The 21,068-nt window shown below is 52.2% G+C and overlaps 1 protein-coding gene across 1 annotated transcript in view; it reads left to right on the top strand.

Moving 5' to 3' along the window:
- Positions 1–6,224: 6,224 nt before the first annotated feature.
- The window catches only part of CPXM2 (carboxypeptidase X, M14 family member 2), a 136,126-nt gene continuing 121,282 nt past the window's right edge, over positions 6,225–21,068 (top strand). Inside the window, exons 1-2 of the mRNA XM_059398759.1 lie at positions 6,225–6,556; positions 16,616–16,714. Coding sequence (XP_059254742.1) covers positions 6,250–6,556; positions 16,616–16,714 — 406 coding nt within the window. The 5' untranslated portion in view covers positions 6,225–6,249. The remainder of the gene's footprint in view (positions 6,557–16,615; positions 16,715–21,068) is intronic.

The raw sequence follows: 21,068 nt of genomic DNA, 5'->3' as shown, positions 1-21,068 counted from the left end.
TGTCCCTGGGGCCTCCATGAGTCTGTAGACCAACTGCATTTGGCATTGGTGTTTTAGACAGCCCTGCACCCTGACAGGGGGGAGAGAGACAGGGTCTTCCAAGCCCTTTCTTCTGATTTTGGGACAAAGTGTGGCAGCCCAATGAGCATGGATGGTGGTAGCTCGTTGTGGGATGGGGCAGCATCTTCCTAGGATTAGGATTAGTTTCTTGGCCTTTTGCATTGAGTTTCTCTTCACACGAATGAAAAGATTGTGTTCCTTCTCTTCACGCATTAAGTGACCACAGGAGCAGCTCCAGAATTTCTGAATTTGAGAAACTTAGATCTTAAGCCATCCCATTGGAAGGAAGGGCTAGAAATTTCCCCAGACCCCCTCATGACCACCACTGGGGCTACACCCTTGCTCTGCACTTAGTCTGAGTGCATCTTGGACCATGGGATGGGCCAGAATTCCCTTTGCCCTGAGATGGTGAAGAGCATGGGTGGAGGCCAAGGTTTTGGAGACAGACAGCTGGAGCTTCAATTCCTGATTCAATCACATGTTAAGTAGGTGACTATCGGCAAGTGATTGAACTGTTTCCATTTCCCTCTGCTACAGGATGGGGGAGAATCCTGAGACACCAGAGACTAGAGACATAGGGCTTAAACCTGCAGGAAGTCATTACTGCTATGAATATTAATAAAGGGATTCCCCCCTACAATGGAGTCAGGGGCTGGCAGGAGGAGTGCTCACACCCCACCACTTGTCCTCAACTGCAAATCCAAAAGGAAGAGACAGACTTTGCCAAGTGGTTACTACTTTGTTACCCAGCAGAAGAAAGTTTTTCCTTCTCCCTTGGCAACAGCCCAGCCAATAAGAGTTGGCCACAAATCAGCCAATGAAAGGCCACCATACTTCAAAACTCCAATGGGCTTTTCATTTCTTTTATTTTTTAAAAGATTTTATTTATTTATTTGACAGAGATCACAAGTAGGCAGAGAGAGAGGGGGAGGCAGGCTCCCTGCTGAGCAGAGAGCCCGATGTGGGGCTCGAACCTAGGACCCTGGGATCATGACCTGAGCCGAAGGCAGAGGCTTTAACCTACTGAGCCACCCAGGCACCCCTGGACTTTTCATTTCTAACAGTTCTTCCAACATTCCCTTTCCTCTATAAAAGAGCATTCTTCTCCTTTGCTCTCTGGACTTGACTGTGCTTTTGCTATAGCTTGTTCCACATTGCAATTCTCTGCTACTCCTGAATAAACTGATGTTTTGCTGCCAGTACCTCCCATTGACCATACCCAGTTAGAAACCAGAGGTCAGGGATACTCAGCCTGTCAAAGTCAAGCTTCAGGATGCAGAGGGCTGAGAGGGATGGGGATTGGACGGAGTACAAACAGACAAAAACCAGCATAAAGCTTAGATCAGTCATATCTTCAAGTTCTCTTGCACACAGTAGGTGACCAGGAAATGCTGACTTTCCAGGGCTGGTGAGCAGCCTCTGGCTGTTCTGAGTCTGGTGTCTCCCTGAGCAGGGTTTCTTAACAGTTTCACTACCAAGTCTTATGTTTACAAATGGAATCTTTTAAGCCAGAGCCAGTTTCCCCAGGTCAAAATGAAAATGAAGGGATCTGGGTGGCAGGGGGACCCATAAACTAAGAATAAGGCTTTATCAGCAGATGCCAAATCTACAGAGCATAGAAGTAAGAACAAACATGTTGAAAATTAAATACGAAATGGGTAATTATGTAGTAATGAGACTGAGGACATTACAAAGGGCGCTGTCATTTAAACCACCACATCTCAACACAGTAATGAACGGGAAAAACCCTCCAGCTTCGTAATTATAATCATAGTTGCCATAACAACTTAGTATCTCTCTCTGTGAGCATCTATCTCAAGACTATATTTTTAGCAACAACTGTGCCTGAGCATGTATTTTTCTTTATATAGCAGCTAATTTTTCAAATTACTGATCTTGAAAAAACAAAAAAACCCCACAATTCCATCTTCATTCTCTCTGAGTGTAAAAGTCTCGGGGATAATTAGGGAAATGAGCAGGTGTGAAGAGTTTGTTATGAAAAATGCTATAAAAGTATTGATGTCTTGACAACATTTGTTTCAACAGAATGTTCTCTGGACCTGTACACTCTATTGTTCCTTGTCAAGCAGCTTAACATAAATCTTTGCCATGCGACTCATAAATATTGGAAAAATTATTAGCTCTGTAAGGTGTTTGAGGATTATTTGACAAGTAGAGATTTATGTTGTGTAACAGAGATTGGCTTAATGGAATCCTGAGTCTCAGGAAAGAATGAAGGAGTAAATAAACACGTGCTTACCTTCCTTAACAGAAATGTCCATAACAGATTCTCAACTGAAGCAAACAATGGGTTGACTTTAAAGGGCACCATTTTAAAAACTCAGAAAAACCAGGAGGGATTCTGAGCTGCCATTTTGGTTTCTAAGTTGTCTGCAGCGCTAGACCCTGCTGGAAGTTTTGGTTTTATAGCATGGCAAACATCCAGTAAAAGTTAGCACTTAACCAAGCCCCACTTACACTCTTGGGAGATGCCAACAGCCTTTTGTTAGGATCCCAGACTTAAGCTAAGTAAGCAAATTATTAGGTTGAGAACAAAAAGATCTCACTTCAAAAAGAAGCACTCTTTGACAATGCTACAAAAAACGCTTAGCCAAGATGAGACATGCAACAAGAATTTATTGAGAAGTTTCTGTCTTTCTTAAACTTTCTTGTTTCTGTGGAGGATGTAAAATTAGCAGGTTAGAATAATTGCTGTTTTATAAGGAGCTAATAAGCACCGTGTAAGGGGAACTGAAGAGGATGCCTTATTGTTTGGGGCCGTGGGTGACCCAGGAGGGTCAAGTGTGGGTGAGCAGGTGAACCTGAATCCTATGTGGCAGGACTGCGTGGGATTGGTAAGCTCTCTGGTCCTCAGTAGGACAGCAGCAGCGTAAGTGAGCTTATGCTTAGGGAGCTTCTCCATAGCTTCTCCTTTGGGGTAGACAGCAAGTCAGAGAGGCCAGAGGCAAGGGGTCTGCTGCGCGTGTGTTCCAACGATCTGGCTGGCAGCTCTGAACAATGGGAAAGTTGGAGGGACGGAGGAAGAGGTGAGCTCAAGAACACGGCTGCGAGAAGCACTAGGAGTTCCTGAGCTGTCAGATGCAGTAGAAAGTAGAGCATAAATGGGGCAAAGTCCTGATCTGGGGATGCTGAAGGGTGAGCGGAGTCTCTGGGCCAGATGATGGCCAGGTTGAGAAGCAGGGCGAGGCTGGGGGATGAAGAGTGGGAGTAAGCTTGGCCATCATGTCTTTCTACACTGCCTGTGTCTGAACGCTGCCTGTGCCCAGCCCATTTCCAGGTGAGCAGCCCCAGAAGGAGAGAGCCGGAGGGAGATAAAAGCAGCTCCAGGAACCCAGCAGGAGGCTGCTAATGTGTCGGGAGAATTGGCAGTCCATGCAATCAATTCTTGTTCTCTTTGTTCTGCTTGCTTTAATTATGTGTCTCTCTGTGGAAAACAAACAAGCCAGCCATCCCAGGGAGAGCAGTGATTAGCGGGATCTGTTTCCTGATTTTAGGGACGTGTCGAGGCTCACGTTGGAGCAGGGGCTTTCTCTGAACGTTAGTTTCAGTGTCTGAACCCAGACACCGCAGAGTAGGTGTGTGTTACTTTATTTGGCTAAGAGGTGCCAGGAGAGTCAAATGTTTTTAGAACTTATGTGTTTGGGGTTACCAAGATTCATACTGCCTGACTTCAATTATTGGATAAAGGTTAGTCTTGGCTGTAGTTTGCTATGTGTCCCCGGGTGAGTCCTGGCTTCAGTTTCCTCCTCTGTAAAATGGGAGAGAGAAGGTCAGTCTCAGATTTTAACTGTATCAGAATGATTGGAGGAGATTCCCGGACACGCCCATGTTCAAGTCCACCTCTCATAGATTGGGGCGGGGCCTGGGCCCCTGCAAGGTTAGCCAGCTCTGGGGTCTCCGATGGAGGTGGTGCGCCTTGCCGCCCTGTCTGGAGGGGCTCTAGGCCCCTTCTGGAGAATTCGAGATGATCCCCTTGGTTATGCTTCATAGAGCTAGCTGTAACTTCTGAGGGCCTCACCTGCTCAGGCTTTGCCACTGAAGCCCTGTTTTGTTGTTGGGAGGGCGTGGCTTCAGATAAAAGAGTCCCACGTGGGTGAGCCCTGGGGATATATCATGGGCGAAGGTGGGCAGGGATCCACAGGGGGTCCTGAACCCGGCCCAGACCAGGCCTACGTGGAGAGCGGAGAGGGGAAAAAGGGCCATTCTGCTCTGTCATTTTGGAGGTCTCTGCTGGTTCTGGATTCCAGAATTTTCTGCAGGTGTGAAGCCTGTTGATAGGTCCAAGGCTTCCTGGCCCTTGGAAACAGGGCAGGGCCCTGCCTCAGTCTGTAGCCTCCTATCCTCACTCTGGCCATTCTCTTTGGTCCGCAGCCTGGAACCCCAGATCTGCACTAAAGGATGGCCTGGTTAAGCGGCCTGTGTGAAGACAATGAGAGAAGACGAAGTGGCGAAGACGGCCAATGGCCCGGCCCAAGCCCCGCCCACTGTGTGGGCTCAGAAGTGAGACTCCAGGGAGATGCGGAGGCTGCCCGGATGCCCTGACTCAGCTCAGCGGTATCCTGGGATGTCAGGACCCCAAGGACTGGGAAGGTGATAGCCCGAACTAGGGTCGGGGCTCAGTCTGTCCCTGGGGAAGGCAGAATGGCCCTCAAAGGCCTCCCCAGCCAATTGCTAGCTAGGTTATAGGGCAAAATGGATTGTACAGATGTGACTCAAGTTCCCTAAACGGGATTATCCTGGATGATCTGGGTGGGCCTGACTTATCACTGGAGGCCCTCCTCCAACCCGAGGAGGCAAGATGGGACAGAAGGGGAGGTCAGAGAGGTTTGAAGCCTTGGGGCGGGGTGGGGAACGACGCTCAGCATGCCAGCGCTGGCTCTGAGCTGTCAGGCCCACACACAGGGACCAGGGAGAAGCGGCTAGAACTCCTCATGGAAAGCGTCAGGAGGAATACAGACAGGCAGGCGGAGTCGAGAGTGGGGTGCTGACCGCCGGCAAGTTCTCAGGACCTGACTGCTCCCACCTGGTGGAAGGGAACTGGGCCAGCACCCAGTGGGAGTCTGGAAGCAGGTTCTGCCCCGGAGGCTCCCCTGGGAAACGCAGCCTGCTGATTTTAGCCCAGTGACATGGCTCACACTTCTAACCCGCATTGCTGTGAAGGTAATACATAGCGGTTGTTTTAAACCACTAAGTGTGCCGGACTTCGTTACAGCACCAAGAGGAAACCAATGCAGGCTTCGTTTCCCCCATCCCAGCCTGAAGGACCGAAACAAAGTGGTCCAGGGGAGAAGGTGCTTTCTCAAAAGTGGCTGAGCTCTCGCCCGCTCAACTAGAAAACCCTCCCGCGGGAGTTTGCGCTTTGGATGTAACCCAAGACCTTGGTGACTCTGAGTTCAGCAGCCCTAGGGTAACTGCGGCTTCTTTCTCTTGTACAACAGACTCCCCCTCTCAGGGGCTGGGGCCCTCCAGGGTCACCAGGGCCCCGCCCGCACGGAAACATTACTCCTTGGAGCCCTGCGGATCCCGGGGCTCAGGAATTCCTTATTCACAGTTCCTGAAATGAGATCACGGTCAAGTTGAGCGAAAGGTTTGCATGGTCAGTGGAGAACCGCGTCTGGTAGGGAACCAGGTGCGGAGCCGGGGTCGGAGCTGCGGTCGGGAGAGCTGGAAGCTAGGCATCTGCCCTTAACTGGCTTTAGGACAAGGGCAGTTCCTTTCTCCTGGTGGGTCGCGCTTCTCCAACCTAGGAACCGGCTCGAGTTTCCTCCTGGATAGAAATTCCTTTGAGACTCTGCGGAAGCAAGCGCCTAGCCGGGCAGCTCACCGGTCGGCGTCGGGGCAGCAGAACCGGACGAGGCTTGGAGACCTCTGAAGGGATGAAGGGGTCTCCGACACCTGCCTCCAGGGCCGGCTTCGGCGGGGTCAGCGCGGGGAGGGAGGGCAGACGGAAGGGCGGGCCCGGCCCCCTGCGCCCGCCCCCGGCCCGGCCCAGCCCAGCCCGGCCCAGCCCCGCCGGCCGGTCACACGCGCTGCCGGCCCGCTGCCTCCCGTGCCCCGTGCGCCTCGCTGCCATCCCGGCGCCCCTGCCCCGCGCCGCCGCCCGCGCCCGCCGCCCACCCGGCGCTCCCGGCGCCCGTGACCCTTCTCGGGGCGCGGGGCGAAGCGGGCATGGCCCGCCGGGGGGCCGCCGCGCTGGCACTGGCCCTCGCGCTGCTGGCGGTGGTCCTGGCCGGGGTGGGCGCCCAGGGCGCAGCCCTCCAGGTCCCGGACTATTACGTGCAGGAGACCTGGAGCCGGGAGCCCTACTACGCGCGCCGGGAGCCGAAACCCGAGCCCTTCTCGCCGCCGCTGCCCGCGGGGACTCGGGACGGGGAGCGGGAGCCGCGCCTGCCTGAGCCCAGGCCGCCCAAGAAGGCGACCAAGCTCAAGAAAGCTCCCAAGAGGGACAAGTTGGCCCCGGAGACGCCTCCACCAGGTAAGTAACTTTGTGCGCGGGGCGGCCCGAGGGGGCGCCCGTGACTGCGCGCCTCCCCCAGCGGCTGCCCGCTTGCGGGTGGGGAAAGCTGGCTTCCAGGCCCGTGTGTGTCGGCGATGCCAGAGCCCGCGCACCCACCCCTCGCGTCCCTCCCTCCACCCCCCGGGCTGAGTCGCGCATCCCTCGGGCTGCTTGGAGCTTCCCGGACCGACCCCGGAAGGCATCCCTCGCAGGTGGAGGAGGAGCTGTGCGGTAGGGAAGCTGCCCGCGGAGCTGGTGGCCCAGGTCTGAAGTGGGCTGGCAGAGGCTCTTTCCGCCGGACGCCCCTTCAGGTCTTACCACAGGGCGTTTTCTTGGGAGTGAATTTACAGTGTGGCCGAGGGAAGGGCCGGCTGGCTTTGGCACAACCGCCTTCTGGGGGAAAGCCCAGCAGTGGGCCTTTACCCAGCCAGCACCCCCTCTCAGCTCCCTCCCTCCCGCGTTCTGTGGGTCCCCGGAATCTCTGCCCAGTTGGGGCAGGATGGCAGAGCCTCTGCTGGGGACGTTCCTGTGCCAGATGGAGGGAAAGCCCAGGGGCGCCTGGCAGCCGGCGGCGCCCGCCTTCCATCCATCCTAACCGCGTGTCTCTGCCAGCCCTGTCTTGGCAAATGACTTCCATTCCGTTTCACTCCTTGTGAAGGGGGAACTTTTTCTCTTGTTTCAGATGTTCTTTGCTCAAATCGCAGGAGGCCCTGGTCCTAGTATTTCAGGGTTGGGGAGTGAGCAGGATTGTAGCCAAATTCTCTGGCCTTGTAATGGCCTTCCTTGAAAGGAGATACAATGCTGGTGGCACCATTGCGTGGCTCCTGGCATGGGAGGAATTGCTTTTGTTTGGTTAAACTCTTCAGAAAGTCAGCAGGAGGCAGCAGGAGAGGGGAGGAGGTGGGGACACAGATCTCTTGAATGTGTGGACCCATCTCAGCAGCCTCTGCACATGTGTGTGGGGGGGAGGTGTCCTGCCATGCCCCAGTGTGTGAGCGACCCTGCCAACGGGCAGGCACTTCTACGAGTTGTGTAACCCCGAACAGAACCGTCCAGAATTTCCAGTATCTTCTGGGGGAATTATGGGAATGAAGATGTGTAAAACCACAGTGGTTGAATAGCAGGAGGGAAGAGACAGTCACATTTGTGGAACATCTGTTGGGACTCTGTTAGGAGCTTTATGTACAATTGTCTGGGCTGATTCTTTCAGTGGTGCGGAGGGCTGGGTGTTTTATTTTACAGATGAGGGACGGTAGGTGCTGACAGTTGAAGTAACTTAGTGTCCCTTGCTGGCTTGGAAGATTGGAAAGCCCTTCTGTGCCTATTTTTAACTCAAGGCCTTCCTTGCTTGGTAGTTTGAATCATATTTTTGTGTGTTTTTGGTTTTTAGTGTCTGCTGTGTGATTAGTGCGTGCTGGGTGGAAGACACGTATTCGGGGTTCTGGTGCTTGCTCGGGGGAAGGCAGGGGCAGTGTGGAAGGAGCCCAGGCTGAGTCCGAAGATCACATGTCTTATCCAGGTCTGGGGGCTCAGCACTTGGTGTCTTCGTCGGCAAAGGACGAAGGCCTGCGCCTGTCACCTCTTTTTACTTGGTCACTTGCTTTAGAAGCTTTTCCACAAAAGCTTCTAGTGTGTCAGCTTGTCCACCTCTGAGCCCTTCATTCGTTCGGCAGGTGGTTACCAAGAACCTGTTCAATGCCAGGTGTTGGGTGAGGTCCTGGGGGTCTGGCGCACAGGTCATCCCCTGCCCCTGTAGCCCGCACAGAAGTTGGGGGGCTTTGGAAAAGGGATCCCCGTTGTGCTGAGGGCTGCATCGCTCATCCCCAAATGGGAAAAGGTCCTTGGAAATTCCAGACACTCAGCTTTGAGGCTTCCTGGGAGAGCTGCCGCCCCAGGCCCGCCACTCTTTTTAATTACTTGTGTGGGTTTTTAAGAGCCCACCAATGAAGACAAGCAAAGTGGGACATTTATTCCCACTCAAACTCCTGTCCTCTTCCCCCTCCCCCCGCCCATGTTTTGGGGTGTTTGGCCAATGAAACCTTTTACCCTAGACTCTTAAGTGGAGGAGACTGGTTTAACAATGACTCGATCAGGGGACTCGGTGGTGGTTGTGTTCAGGGACACCATGCTGAGAAGATCCATCGCGGCATCAGACTGTCTCCCAGGTGCCATCAGGTCGTGGGGAGGCATAGATGGAGGAAGGAACCTTGTACAGCAGCCTGGGGTGTGTAGTGTGGGCTTCCGGAACTGGCTTCGCGGGGTGGGTGTGCGTGTGCCGTGCATCAGACTCTATAGGACTAACCTGGGAGTGAGGGCTTGGATTTAAAGATGGATAAGAAGGTAAATGTGTCTATAACTACTTTAAAATCAGTCACGTGCTTTGTCACCATAGGCGGTAACATCTTTTTTGAATAGCTCTTGTCTTGCATAAGGCAGGCTCTGGAAGGAGTGTTGTCTTAATCCCAGAGGAAGGTCTGCTTAAGGAAACTAGGACACTGGGGACTTGATCTTGGTGTGAATTTGGCCCTGACCTGTGGCTCTTCTTTAATGCCAACACATTAAAAATGTGCAGAGGATGGCTCATGTTGACATTCTCCTGGAGGTGGCTTGGGCAGCTGGGTCCTTGGGTTAGTTGAGACCATTGCATTTTTCCATGAAGGTCCAACAGATTCCTTGAGAAGTAGAGCTCTGATATGCTCAACAGAGTGGGATCTTTAAAGAAGTTGCTAATGCTTTGATTTTGAAATAATTATAAAGTCACAGGCAATTGCAGACATAGTACAGTGAGGTCCTGTGTACCCCAGTGATGATGCTTTCTGGAAACATAGGACAGGATTTCTGTACCTTGGTAGTATGGGCATTTTGTGCCAATTGTGTATGCTGTGGGGGTGGCACGGAGGGGCTGTCCTGTGCACTGTAGGATGTTTGGCAGCTTCCCTGGTCTCAACCCCCTGGCCTCCAGTAGCAACCTCCTCTTAGTTGGGACAATTGAAAATGTCTCTAGATATTGGCAGGTGTCCCTAGTGGGCTGAGGATTGATGCTCTATGCAGTCTCAAAACAGAAAGTTGACATTGGTACAACACTATGAACTAGATTACATACTAAACATTTCAGCAGTTTTTATGTGCACGTGTGTGTATGTGTTCTCTGTGGTTTTATCACATGTATAGGTTCCTGGAGCCACTCTTAGCATTGGGATACAGACCTGACGACCTCTTATTTATTTATTTAAATTAGAGAGAGAGGGAAAGAGCACTAGAGAGAGAATAAGCATGGGTGGGGGGCAGAGGGAGAAAGAGAAGCAGGCTCCTCACTGGGCAGAGAGCCCAATGTGGGGCTCGATCCCAGGACCCTGGGAACATGACCTGAACCAAAGACAGATGCTTAACCGACTGAGCCACCCAGTCACCTCTGAGGACCTCTTGTATTGAGGTTCAGTGGGACTCACTCTTGGACAATTTCTGAGATCCTCACTGTGAACATCAGTTAATCCTAGGATTTCAGAACTTGAAGGAAACCACGTGGTCATTGCACGCAAGTTCTTGTTCACTGCAGGGTTCCAACACTGGACTGCGCAGTCTCAGCTCACACACTTCCACCGATGGGCTCTTCCTACCACGTTCATTGGATGAGCAGTACTGATTGCTAGAGTGTTCTTCCTTGTTCGAGACCTGACTACCTGCTTTTTTCTAATCCCCTTTATTTGGCTATTGCTGGCCAAATTCAGTAGTTTCTAGGTCTTTGCAGCTGGAATACTTTGGGAGCCAGAGACAGAGTCCCAGGTCTCCGCTTTCCATTAGCCCAGTGTGGGGAACAGGATGGGGAGCACATTTGTGGCATGGGGGTGGATGTGGGGTGTACTTACCTTTATATGTCATCTCCAAATTGACAGGCTTGGTTTGTGGCTATGTTCTTGGTAGAAAGTAAAATGGAACAGAGAGGTGAACCATAATTAATGTAAATCATTTGTCTTTTCCCCCCAAGGGGTAGTAAGAAACAAACAGTCCGGTGACCGACACTCTGAGTAGGTGATCTGAAGATTTTTTTCTTCCTCCTATTGCTTTTGGGTTCCTGCTTGTTTGTTTGTTTGTTGCTTTCTTCCAGGACGGGCAAGAATGCACCACTGTTTTGGGTATGGGCACGCCCACGTCACACCCGCAGGCCTGGTCCACAGTCCCGAGCCTGTGGAATTTGCAGAGTGGGCGGGGCGAGCTGTGTTTGTTTGCATGTCTGTGCCCAGCAGCGAGTTTGCGTTTTGTACTGTGTTGTGCCCCAGCCGCTCGGTGAAATAACCCAAGACTTGTTATTGGAGCATATGTGGTTGTAAACAAAGCCCTTTCTGTTGGGAGCTGACGGCCAGTTGTGGGAAGGGGCCTCGCTTTCAAGTTTTGGCCGGTCACTCTTCAGAGTGTCTTGCTGAGGGTGGCCTTCGGAGGGAAGCGTCTTCTCTCGGCCCAGCCGGAGCGTGAAGATCTGGGGAATGTGCTTGTCAGGACTTCGCTGTGTATTTTACAAGCGGTCCCGGCACCATCAGCACACGTGAACAAACAGCAAGAACTCTTTACATCGGGATATTATACGCTCGCTTGAAGAGTTATATCCAAAGTGTTTGTCCAGATAAACTCCCTATAGAGTCCTGGGGGAAAGGACATTTAATTTAAAAAGATTGTTTGAGGGGTCCTTGCAGGGCTTAGTAGGTGAAGCATCTACTTTTTGGCTCAGGTCATAATCCTGGGGTCCTGGGATGGAGCTCCAGCATCGGGCTCCCTGCTCAGCAGGGAGTCTGCTTCTCCTTCTGCCTCTTTCCTGGCTCGTGCTCACCTTGTCTCTTTCTCTTTCAAATAAATAAATAAAATCTAAAAAAAAAAAAAATGGTTGCTTGATGTGCATCGGCAAGCAGCTTTCTAAGACACCACCTCTCTTTCCAAGATGCTTTCCAAAGTCAACTATTCATGCTGGCAGTCCCTGGTCTGTGCCCGTAGTTCCAGAAGCCAGCATCTGTGCGTGGGCCTGAAGACACTCCCTACAGCTGGGCTGGATGCTCTGGTTCTTAAAACCAGCCATCATGTTCTCCAGGGGCCTCAGGTGACCATGGCTGCCAGATCTCATAGCAGAGGGGGCCCTCAGTGCCAGGACAAGGGCAGCTGGGGCCCCAGAGGCGGGAGTGTGGGGATGAGGCTCTCCTTTGGGTATCCCCAGTGGGGCCAGGAAGCCTGAGCACTCGGGCTTGGCATCTCCAGCCGTGGCTCGGCCCGCTGTGGCCTTTCAAGGTCCCCCACCATAGCTGCCACTCTGGGATCACGGAACCCATGAAATTAGGGTATCTTTGGATGGCTGGGGGGAAGGGCTAGCTAGTGTCCATAACCAGCTGGCATCCAGTTGGCTATGTGTCCAGGCATCATAGAACGGTCGGAGGGGCACAAAACAACTCCAGAGTGTTAATGTAAGACTGCAGCATCCCGGATTTTTATGGAATGCTTGAACATGCAAACCGCGTGTGGTTATTTGGCAGTTTGTTCAGGATTCAGAGAGAGCGGAGACTAGAATCTGGTTCTGCCCCTCATGGGCATGGGTGACTTCTCCAGGCCTCGGCTTCCTCGTCGTGACATGGGAGGGATGAAAAAGCCATGCTCCCAGAGATGTGATGGGTCAGCTGCCAGTCTCCTGTGCTCAGAGACATGGTTTGGGGGCACCTTCCACTGTCTTCCCCAGAGACCCTAGCTGGGCCAAGTCCTTGTGGGTCCTGCTCTGCACGTGGCTTGCGTTACTGGAGTTTCCTTCTCCGGGTTTTTTTTCCTCCATTTCTTTACTTGAACTTCACGAAATCCCTTCCCAGATACACAGCAGCACCCAAGGCTGCATCTCGGGCTCTTTCCAGATGGAGGCCAGACTGAGACAGGCCGGTGCCCACGGTGCCCTGCCCAGACCCCTGCATGTCCGTACTAGCTGCTCTTCCTGTGCTGGTTCTAGAAAAGCAAAGGGCTTCTCATTTGGTTGCAAGTCAGGAAGGTGTCTGCTGGTGCATTAGAGGTTGGGAGTGGCGGGCCCTCCCTGGGCCCTTGAGGGAGACTCAAGTTGCACAAAAGGCTGGCCCAGAGGAGCAGAGGATGACCAGCGAGTTTCCCCGGGGAAGACACAGCTGAGCAGGGAGGGGAAAGCTTTAGACTGATTGGTTGACTGGTTGATTTTGGTCTGGCCCTGGTAAAAAAGTACTCGTGCCCCCGTCTCCACCCCAGACCTTCAAGGTCACCAATGAAGAGAGGCAAACGTCTCATTCAACTTGCCTTTCAGGATCTACCCACTCCCTTGATTCCTGCTTTCGCCAGTCCCTTGACTTTCTCAGAACCAGATGAGACACAACCTGTTCCCTCCTGGTGTCATGGCCCTTGGCCTGCGCACAGCCACATGGAGCACACATTTCTAACCCCTGCCACTGAGGCTTTCCCGTCCACCTGCACCGTCCCACTGGCCGTCTCTCGAAAGGGTTCTCTGCGGATGTGCCTGTGTCATGGGGCTTTAGAAAGCCCTGACTGCTGTCTGGCCTGAGAGACCGCATTTCTGGGCAGCTCCTGAGAACCTGCCCTGTGTTCAGGCAAGGCCGTCCTTCTCTTGCAGGTTCCTTAGCAAGAGGCAGGAGAGGAGCCTCGGGCCCTGGACGGACTCCTGCACAAGAGAGAGTGCAGACGCCGTGGGGCTGGAATTTCCTGGGGAAAATGCAAATATGCAGCAAAGAATTTTTTCAGTTCCTGCGGGGGGAGGGGGGTGGTTTGCTACTGTAAGCTCCTTGTATAGAGAGGGGAAAAATAGTTTCCTATCAACCCAGAAGCATGATGTTTACCACCATGGACCAGAATAGAACATGTGGCCCGCATCGGCACTTTGCTGGCTACTTTTAAGGAATTCAGTTTTGTCACGCAGCCCAGACGGTGTTGTTGATGTCCTTCTCGGCAGGCTTCTTCCACTGGACGGTCTTCTCTCATCTCTGCCAACCGTCTGCGGCCTTTCTTGCGGTGAGAGAGGATGGGTCTGGGGAGGGCCTCGCCCTGAAGTTTGCTTCCGCTCTGTCCCCATCTGTAAAGGCATGTTCATTGCACGCTTCCTGCCATCAGTGGCAAGTGGCTGAGGTCCAGTATTGTAATCCCGGTGAGGAGGCCGCCTTGCAGGCTGGGAATCAGGCTCCACGTGTGAGCTGTGTTTCTGTAGCCGCTGGGATGGCGCTCTGTGATGCGTGGGGGCTCGATGCCTAGTCCCCGACGGAAGGACAGACAGTGGCTTCTGTTTGGTGGTTGCTGCACGCTCGACACAGCCCCGAGTGTTTGATGGATATTGTTTCCCCCCCAAAGCGCCCACGGAAGCAGGTACTTGTCTTGTTGATGAGGGAACGTGGCTCCTCGAGAGGAGAGGTGACGTGGGTCTTTCGAGGACAGGTCCTGGTCCGTGCAGTGGCAGAGTCCAGCCGCGGTGGGCGTGGACTGGATCTGACGGCCCTCCATGAGCTGGAAGTGCGCCTCCTAGAGGAGGTGGCAGGGCCTCTACCTGTGGTCTCTGCCCCTTTGCCATCACCTCAGGGCTTCTGTTCCCCACATGTCAGACCCCTGGGGAGTTAGACTCTCAGAGTTTTAACATCTGCCTTGTGTCCAGAGCTGCATGGGGACATGTGTCAAGGGCGTGGATCTGGCCCACGGTGGCGGTGAGGGGGGGTGTGTGTGCAGTGAGGCTGAGGGTGTTACCAGGCCATGGTCTGTGGTCTTTGACTCTCGCTCCCGTGTTGGGATAGAGGCTCCAGAGAGGTTTCCCTGGGAGACAGAAGGCTTGTAGCCAATGGCTGACTTCTGCAGAGGGTTGGGATGGAACATTCTTTTCCAGAACTTTGGCTTTTTCCTCACATATTTTGTAAAACTTCATTCCCCCTTTAACATCTATCTTATCTTTCTGCCAAATCAGGCTCCACATTCTTAAAAGTGATGGCACCAGTTTTTCTGAGCAATCCAGATCTTTACAGACCCGTAGTCAGGCCCCTTCATAAGGGGCCATCTTTGGAGGTCACCGGCCATGACATTCTGACCCACAGAAACGGAACAGGTGCTGAGGTGACATCAGGCTGATGTCAGATGCTTTTGGGTCCTCTGGGTCTTCCTCTGGCCTTTCTGAGCATTTTGATGTTTTGACTTTCTGGACCTGAGGGGAACACGTACATGAAAAATGAATGATACTCCCAGCAGGCATCGCCCCAGAAGATGATGGAGAGAGTAGTACTCTTGGCTGAACCCAATGTGGCCTTTGGATTGTTTGAAGATTAAAGGTTTTCTTGATAAGTATCTTTTTTGGGGGGGGAGGAAGACCGTAGAACAGTCTGAAATGATTCATTAATTGGCACTCAGTCCACTAAATGTTTTTTGTATTTCAGCTTGCTTTTTAAAGTCCAAACTAAGTATCCTTCCCCTGTCCCTTCTCTAATTTTTGTCTGTTTGTCATTCAGTAACTCATTAGTATGTCCATTCACTCATTCATCATGGCTTATTCTGCACCAAACTCCAGAGACAGAGCAGGAAGCAAAACTAGACATAGTCCCTGCCCTCGCTAATAGACCAGCATATGTTACCTGCTCGTGGTGCTGCACAGCACAGGTGTGTGGACTGACTGTAGGGGCTGCCCGTGCCCCGCCCAGGCCCTCTTCCTGCAAGTACACCCATCTCCCAGCTGTAGGGTTCTTGACTGCGATGGCTCATAGCTGATGCCTTCTCTGGAACATTGCTCCTGGAAGTCTGGTTCTCACACCCTAGTTGGTCCATCTGTAGCCAGCGGCTAACCAGCAAAAAAAGGTGGCTTCTTTTCCCAAGGTGGGGACAATGATGTGTGTAGTTCCCGCTGCAGAGCTCCCTATGGGATCAGACTGAGCCAGTCTCTGGCTAAGCGGGAGGACAGCCTCACTTAGCTCCTTCCTCTGCCCTATCCTGCTTCTCCCTCTGCTTTCCCTTTAGAGCCCTCCCCCAGTATATCATGTGCATCTGAACCCCTGCATCAAGCTCTGCTTAGAGGCAACTTGACCTAAGATGGGTGTTATCAGAGCCCACCAAAGGAGGCATTGATTTAGGTGGGGGGTTCAGGAGAGCCAAAAGAGGAGATGCCAGAGCTGATATTTGCAAGATTAGTGGGAGTTAATGAGACAGAGATGAATGGAAGGGTGCTCCAGGAGGAGGGAACAGCACATGCGCTGAAGGCGGCAAAGAGGCTGGTGTTTCAGGAGTAGAGAGAGGGAGCTCAGTGTGAGAAGAAGCTGAAGGGGCCAGAGGCATGAGCGGGTAGCCTTCCTAGGCACTGGTAAGGATCTCTGCAGTTGGTTAGGAGTGCCACCCCCGACTCCCACCCCCCAGGTACCCAGCCAGGGCCCTTGGAGAGAATTGGAAGGAGGAGCCCAGCGTGGTGGGAAATGCTAACTCTGGGGTCAGGAGTCCAGAGTTCCCGCTCTGTTTTATCAGTTAGGTGTGCTGTCGCTCTCTGGGCCCCAGAGTGGGTGAAAGTACTACCACGGTATTTTCGCATTCTTAGAATAGTGTTGACTGACAGGTGTTCATTGTCTTTATTAAGAGTATTTCTTTCTTTCTTTCAATTTAATTTATTTAATTTCAGTTGATTAACACATCATGTATTATGGGTTTCAGAGGCAGAGTTCAGTAATTCAGTAATCAGTCGCATATAACACCCAACGCTCATTACATCTCGTGCTCTCCTTAGTACCCATCACCCAGCTACCCCACCCCCCACACTCCTCCGTTTCCTTGACCCTCAGTTTGTGTCCTATGGTTAAGAGTCTTTTAGGTTTGTCTCCCCATCTGAAGGAGAGTTCATTTCCCCGGGTGTTCACAATAACACGCTTCCTCTCCTGTAATCTCCAGCAAGCACCTCAGAGTCCAGAGTGCCATCCCCTGGGGACAGGGGATGCAGAGGGGGCAGATGCTGCTTTGCAGAAGATGGTTGAGCTCTCCCCATGTGACGTATGTGGAAGTAAAGGCATTTCTCTCTCTCCTTCTTTTTAGGTAAAAATAGCAACAGAAAAGGCGTGAGAACCAAGAGCTCTGAGAAGGCTGCCAATGATGATCACAGCGTTCCCGTGGCCCGTGACGATGTCAGAGAGAGTGAGTGACGCTCTGTAGAGAAGCTCCTGCTGGTTCCATCACCCACCCAGGGAGGGCGGTGGCCCCTGGAACAGCTGGCAGCCGCAGATCTTCCCTGGGGCTGCCTGGGGTGGCTGGCAGCCTCTCTGGCCTCTCCTTTTGCCATTACCATTTGGGGGATGCAGACGTTCCTAGCCGCCCTGTCCTCTGCAGCCACAATCATCCACATCTTTTCCCCATTGGCTTAAATGAAGTCATTTCTGAATCTCCTGGAGCCCTGGGTTGCCTTCCTGGACCCTTCCACTTCCCCTACTCCAACCCCAAACAATCTCATTTCCTTTCTTGTGGGGCCTCAGAGCTGCCCATGTATATTGCATGTACATTTCTTATCTTCCAACCAGACAGGGCCTCTGGAGTCAGAGTAAGTTTTCCATTTACAAGCCCCATGATGCTGGTCTTGGGGTCTTAGTCTTTTAATTATTTACTTTAGGATGGTCGAAGTCATTACTCCTAGACTCCTGGGCCAACTCTGGCCCATTTGCAATAGCTCTTACTAGACTGACTACTAGCATTATGATTATTGTCTGTGACGCTCTGGTATCCAGGATCACAAGTCTGCAAACGCTGACAGTGTTTGTAAAATGCTTCTGCTCTCTTGTAGCTTCAGGCCAGGCAAGGGGGCTCACCTTTGGTATCGACCCATGCCTCTCTGTGTGTGGTGGGCATTCCTGGTGTCATCATCAACACTGTGCATCTGTTACGGATAAGGAGGACGAGACTTGGTAGTGTGTGCCCTTTGCCTTTGGTTATGCAGCATCTAAGTGGCAAAACGGGGATTTGAACCCAAGATTTTCTAGTTCTAGGCTTTCGGCTCAGGAGGACAGCAGCTTAAATAAACACAGCATTTCACAAATTTGCATTTCTGGAGGAGGGTCCATGGTCAGCTGCCGTGTGAGCCCGTGCACTATGTCACAGCCTCGACTGTCCTAAAGGGAGTGCTCTGTTCCCTTAGGCAGTGGTTGGGGGTCTATGTTTCTAACCAAAAGCTCACCATCAGAGCCATCAAAGGTATGATTAAGAGTGCGTCCTAAAATAAACATGGAAATTCAGCAACAGTCACATTCTGCCGTCACTTAACAACCGAGCATTATATTCTGTCTTAAAGTCTCAGGACTGTAGGGCACCCATGGGTATCGGGAGGGCCCAGCGTTTTGGGCGGGGTGGGTGGCGATGTTGAAGACACATGTGATGTGGCGTTGTGTTTCTGCTTATTCACCTGGTGAACCCTGGTGACCTTTGGGGTCTCAACAGATGGGCGGTAATAAAACTCCCACCTCCCTTGGGCCTTTGGCACGACTTCCATGCCCTTGTCCCAGCAGGCTGACCGCAAGATCAGCTGTTCCTCCAGGACCCCAGATGCCCCAGGGCAGGGCAGCTCCCAGTGCCGGCCTCTGTTCTCTAGCTCTCACTCCAATCCTACTTGGGCCTCAGAGTCCCTCATTGTCTTGTTAATATTTACATGCTTTAAACATTGGAAAAATATTCTATCTAGTTTTTTTTTTTTTAGTTTCAGCACAAGGGTTGGTTTGAATTATTTTAGTTATTACCAGACTTGGAAGTTATTAATATTTGGGGAAGCATTTTCAAAAAGAGTTTTCAAGGCCCATTTATTGACACACACACGCGAACACACACATGCTACCTCACGCACAATTGCTCCCCGGGCCTTGGCCTCAGAGCTCTTTCTGAAGGGGCTGGGGTCCCTGGTCTCCGGGTCACTGTGGCTCTGATTCACTGAGTGCTCGATGAGTGACTCTGGTCTATGGAATTTGTTTACATGGCTCTTTTGTTAAAACAAGCTTGAAAAATCGGGATGACACAGGAGGGCAGAGATGCCATGGGGGGCTGTGAAATGCAATACAGAAGGGACAAAGAGGACTGTGGCTGGGGAGACAGGCAGCACAGCAGTTAGGAACGCTGGCTCAGGTGAGGCAGGGGCGCCTGGGGCGTGGTGCTGGGTGGAACAGGACCTCAGATCCATAGCCGGTCGCTCTCAGGACCCTGTGCTCAGCCTCCTCTGTGTCTCTGCTCTGGTCTCCCTTGGGGGTTTTGCTGGAGAGGTGGCAGCATGAAGGGGTTGGGTGGCCAGTGGAACGGACATCCCCTATATTGTGCCCAAAGTGGCAGATGGAGATGTGACCCGCTTCATTTTCAAGGTGGTGGGTCGCACAGATATTAACACCCCCCCTCCCACTCACACACTGGTTATGTGAGTGGATAACATTGTGAGTTTGCATCAGATGCAGACTCTCCCCTTACGAACTTCCGCTTTGAGGGCGAGAACACATAACGGGCTGAAGAGCACCGTCCGGTTGGGCAGGTTCTGAAATGCACCTTGGATGTTGTCCCAAAGTCACTGGTGCAGCTGACTTATTGCTCTAGCTCTTCCCCTCTCCTTGGGTCCAGCCCTTTGCCATGTGACTCTTCCATGCCCTCGCTAAAAGGTCAGGGTCCCTTGGCTCCGGGTCGTGTCTGCAGGAGTGTGGGGCCGTTCCCAGGGGCCCGTTGTGAGTGAGCTGAGGACCTGGGAGAACTTGCTTGTTTCTACTCGCTTCTCATTTTTGGCCTCTGCCTCCTTATCCCTGAGCCAGATGGGCTAGTTTCTTGTACCGTGTCCCATGCTGAAGCCCATGGTTCACACGTTTGCTCCAAAGGGACCTGGAGGCGTGTCTAAGCAGATGGCAGAGAGGACGGCTTTTGTGCGACCCCAGACAAGTTCCTCTGTTCTCTGGGACTCCCTTTCCTCCTCCACAAGAGTGGGGAGAGATGCCTTTAGAGGGCTATTTTGAAGGCTCAGGATTGTCTGAAGGGTACAGCACACAGCCCACAGCAAGCCCTCAGTGAGAATTAGCGATGGCTTTTATTTGCCATCTGTGTGGTTTTTTTTTCTTTTTCTTTTTTTCTTTTCTTTTCTTTTTTTTTTTTTTTGTGCCTCAGTTAGAGGACTTGGCAGATATTTTTAAAGGATCAGATCATAAATACATGGTTTATTGGCCAAGAAGCAAAATTGAGGATATTATGTCATTACTTAAATAACCATTTAAAATGTGATCATTAAAAAAATACAAAACGGGCATCTGGGTGGCTCAGTGGGTGAAAGCCTCTGCCTTTGGCTCTGGTCATGATCCCAGGGTCCTGGGATTGAGCCCCACATCAGGCTCTCTGCTCAGCAGGGAGCCTGCTTCCCTTCCTCTCTCTCTTTCTGCCTCTCTGCCTACTTGTGATCTCTGTCAAATAAATAAATAATAAAAATCTTAAAAAAACGAACAAACTATTCTTACCTCTTGGGCCATACAGACACAGGTGATGGCCTGGACCTGGCCATCCCAGGGGCTGAGGCTTGCCCACCGTGTCTCAGAACTTCACTTTTCTGCAAACACTGCCTCCAGGAAGACTGCCCTGATCACCTCTCTTTCATTTCCCTATACCTCCTCCTCAGGGTCCCAGTCCCTTCCTGTCTCACGTCCTCATGATCCCTGCAGGCAGCTCTTCTCTGTGAGGCTGAGTAGCCGAGAGCTTAGTCTCCCCTGCCTCTTCTCAGGAGATATCCGGACTTGGAGCAGCACTTGACAACACTGGCAGGCTCGTTTGTTGAACACCTGCCCTGTGTTGCACTAGTGTTTTGGGCTCCAGAGCAGGTGTTGAACGTTTGTTCCAGTGACTTCTTCACAACCCAGAAGGGCAGGGCTGGCCTCCACAAGAAAAGCTCTTGGATCTGTAGGAGAGGAACGTGATTTCCCGCCATCACAGAAGTAGAATGGTTTTCCCAAAGTGATGCACGACGTTGGTGAAGGGGAGCTTCCTCGTGCCTGGGCTGGGTGAGATTCGAGGCGTCAGCCAGGTAGCATGCTTGGGGATTGACCCCCTTAGTGTGTGTGTGTGTGTGTGTGTGTGTGTGTGTGTGACACTTGAGAGTTTTTCACTGTAGCAGAGACAGTTTGGTTTTTCATCCATGCCCATGTTGTGAGCCTTTCCCCGGTGTTGCCTGGCCTGGTGCCTGGCCTGGGCTCAGCTCTGGTCTCCCCCAGACATCTGGCACAGCTGTTGAGGGCAGGGGAGGGAGTCCTGGCTGACCTGGAAGATGCTATGATACAAGGTCACATCTCCTCTGGGGGTATTTCACACCCTTCTGGAAGTGCGAGGGGAAGCAAGGGGCCAGAACTGAGACAGGGTCACATCCCTCTTGGACCTGCCTCTCTTGGGAATTCTGATAGATGTGGGCATTTGGGACTCCAGGGACTCCTCCACGCCTGGCTAGCTTCCCCCACTTTCCACTGTGTCTCAAACATGCCTAGAAAGTTATTCAGTCTCTAAT

The sequence above is a fragment of the Mustela nigripes genome, chromosome 4 (genome assembly GCF_022355385.1).
Source record: "Mustela nigripes isolate SB6536 chromosome 4, MUSNIG.SB6536, whole genome shotgun sequence".
NCBI lineage: Eukaryota > Metazoa > Chordata > Mammalia > Carnivora > Mustelidae > Mustela > Mustela nigripes.
The sequence above is the reverse complement of the archived record's forward strand: the minus strand, read 5'-3'. Positions and strand labels throughout refer to the sequence as shown.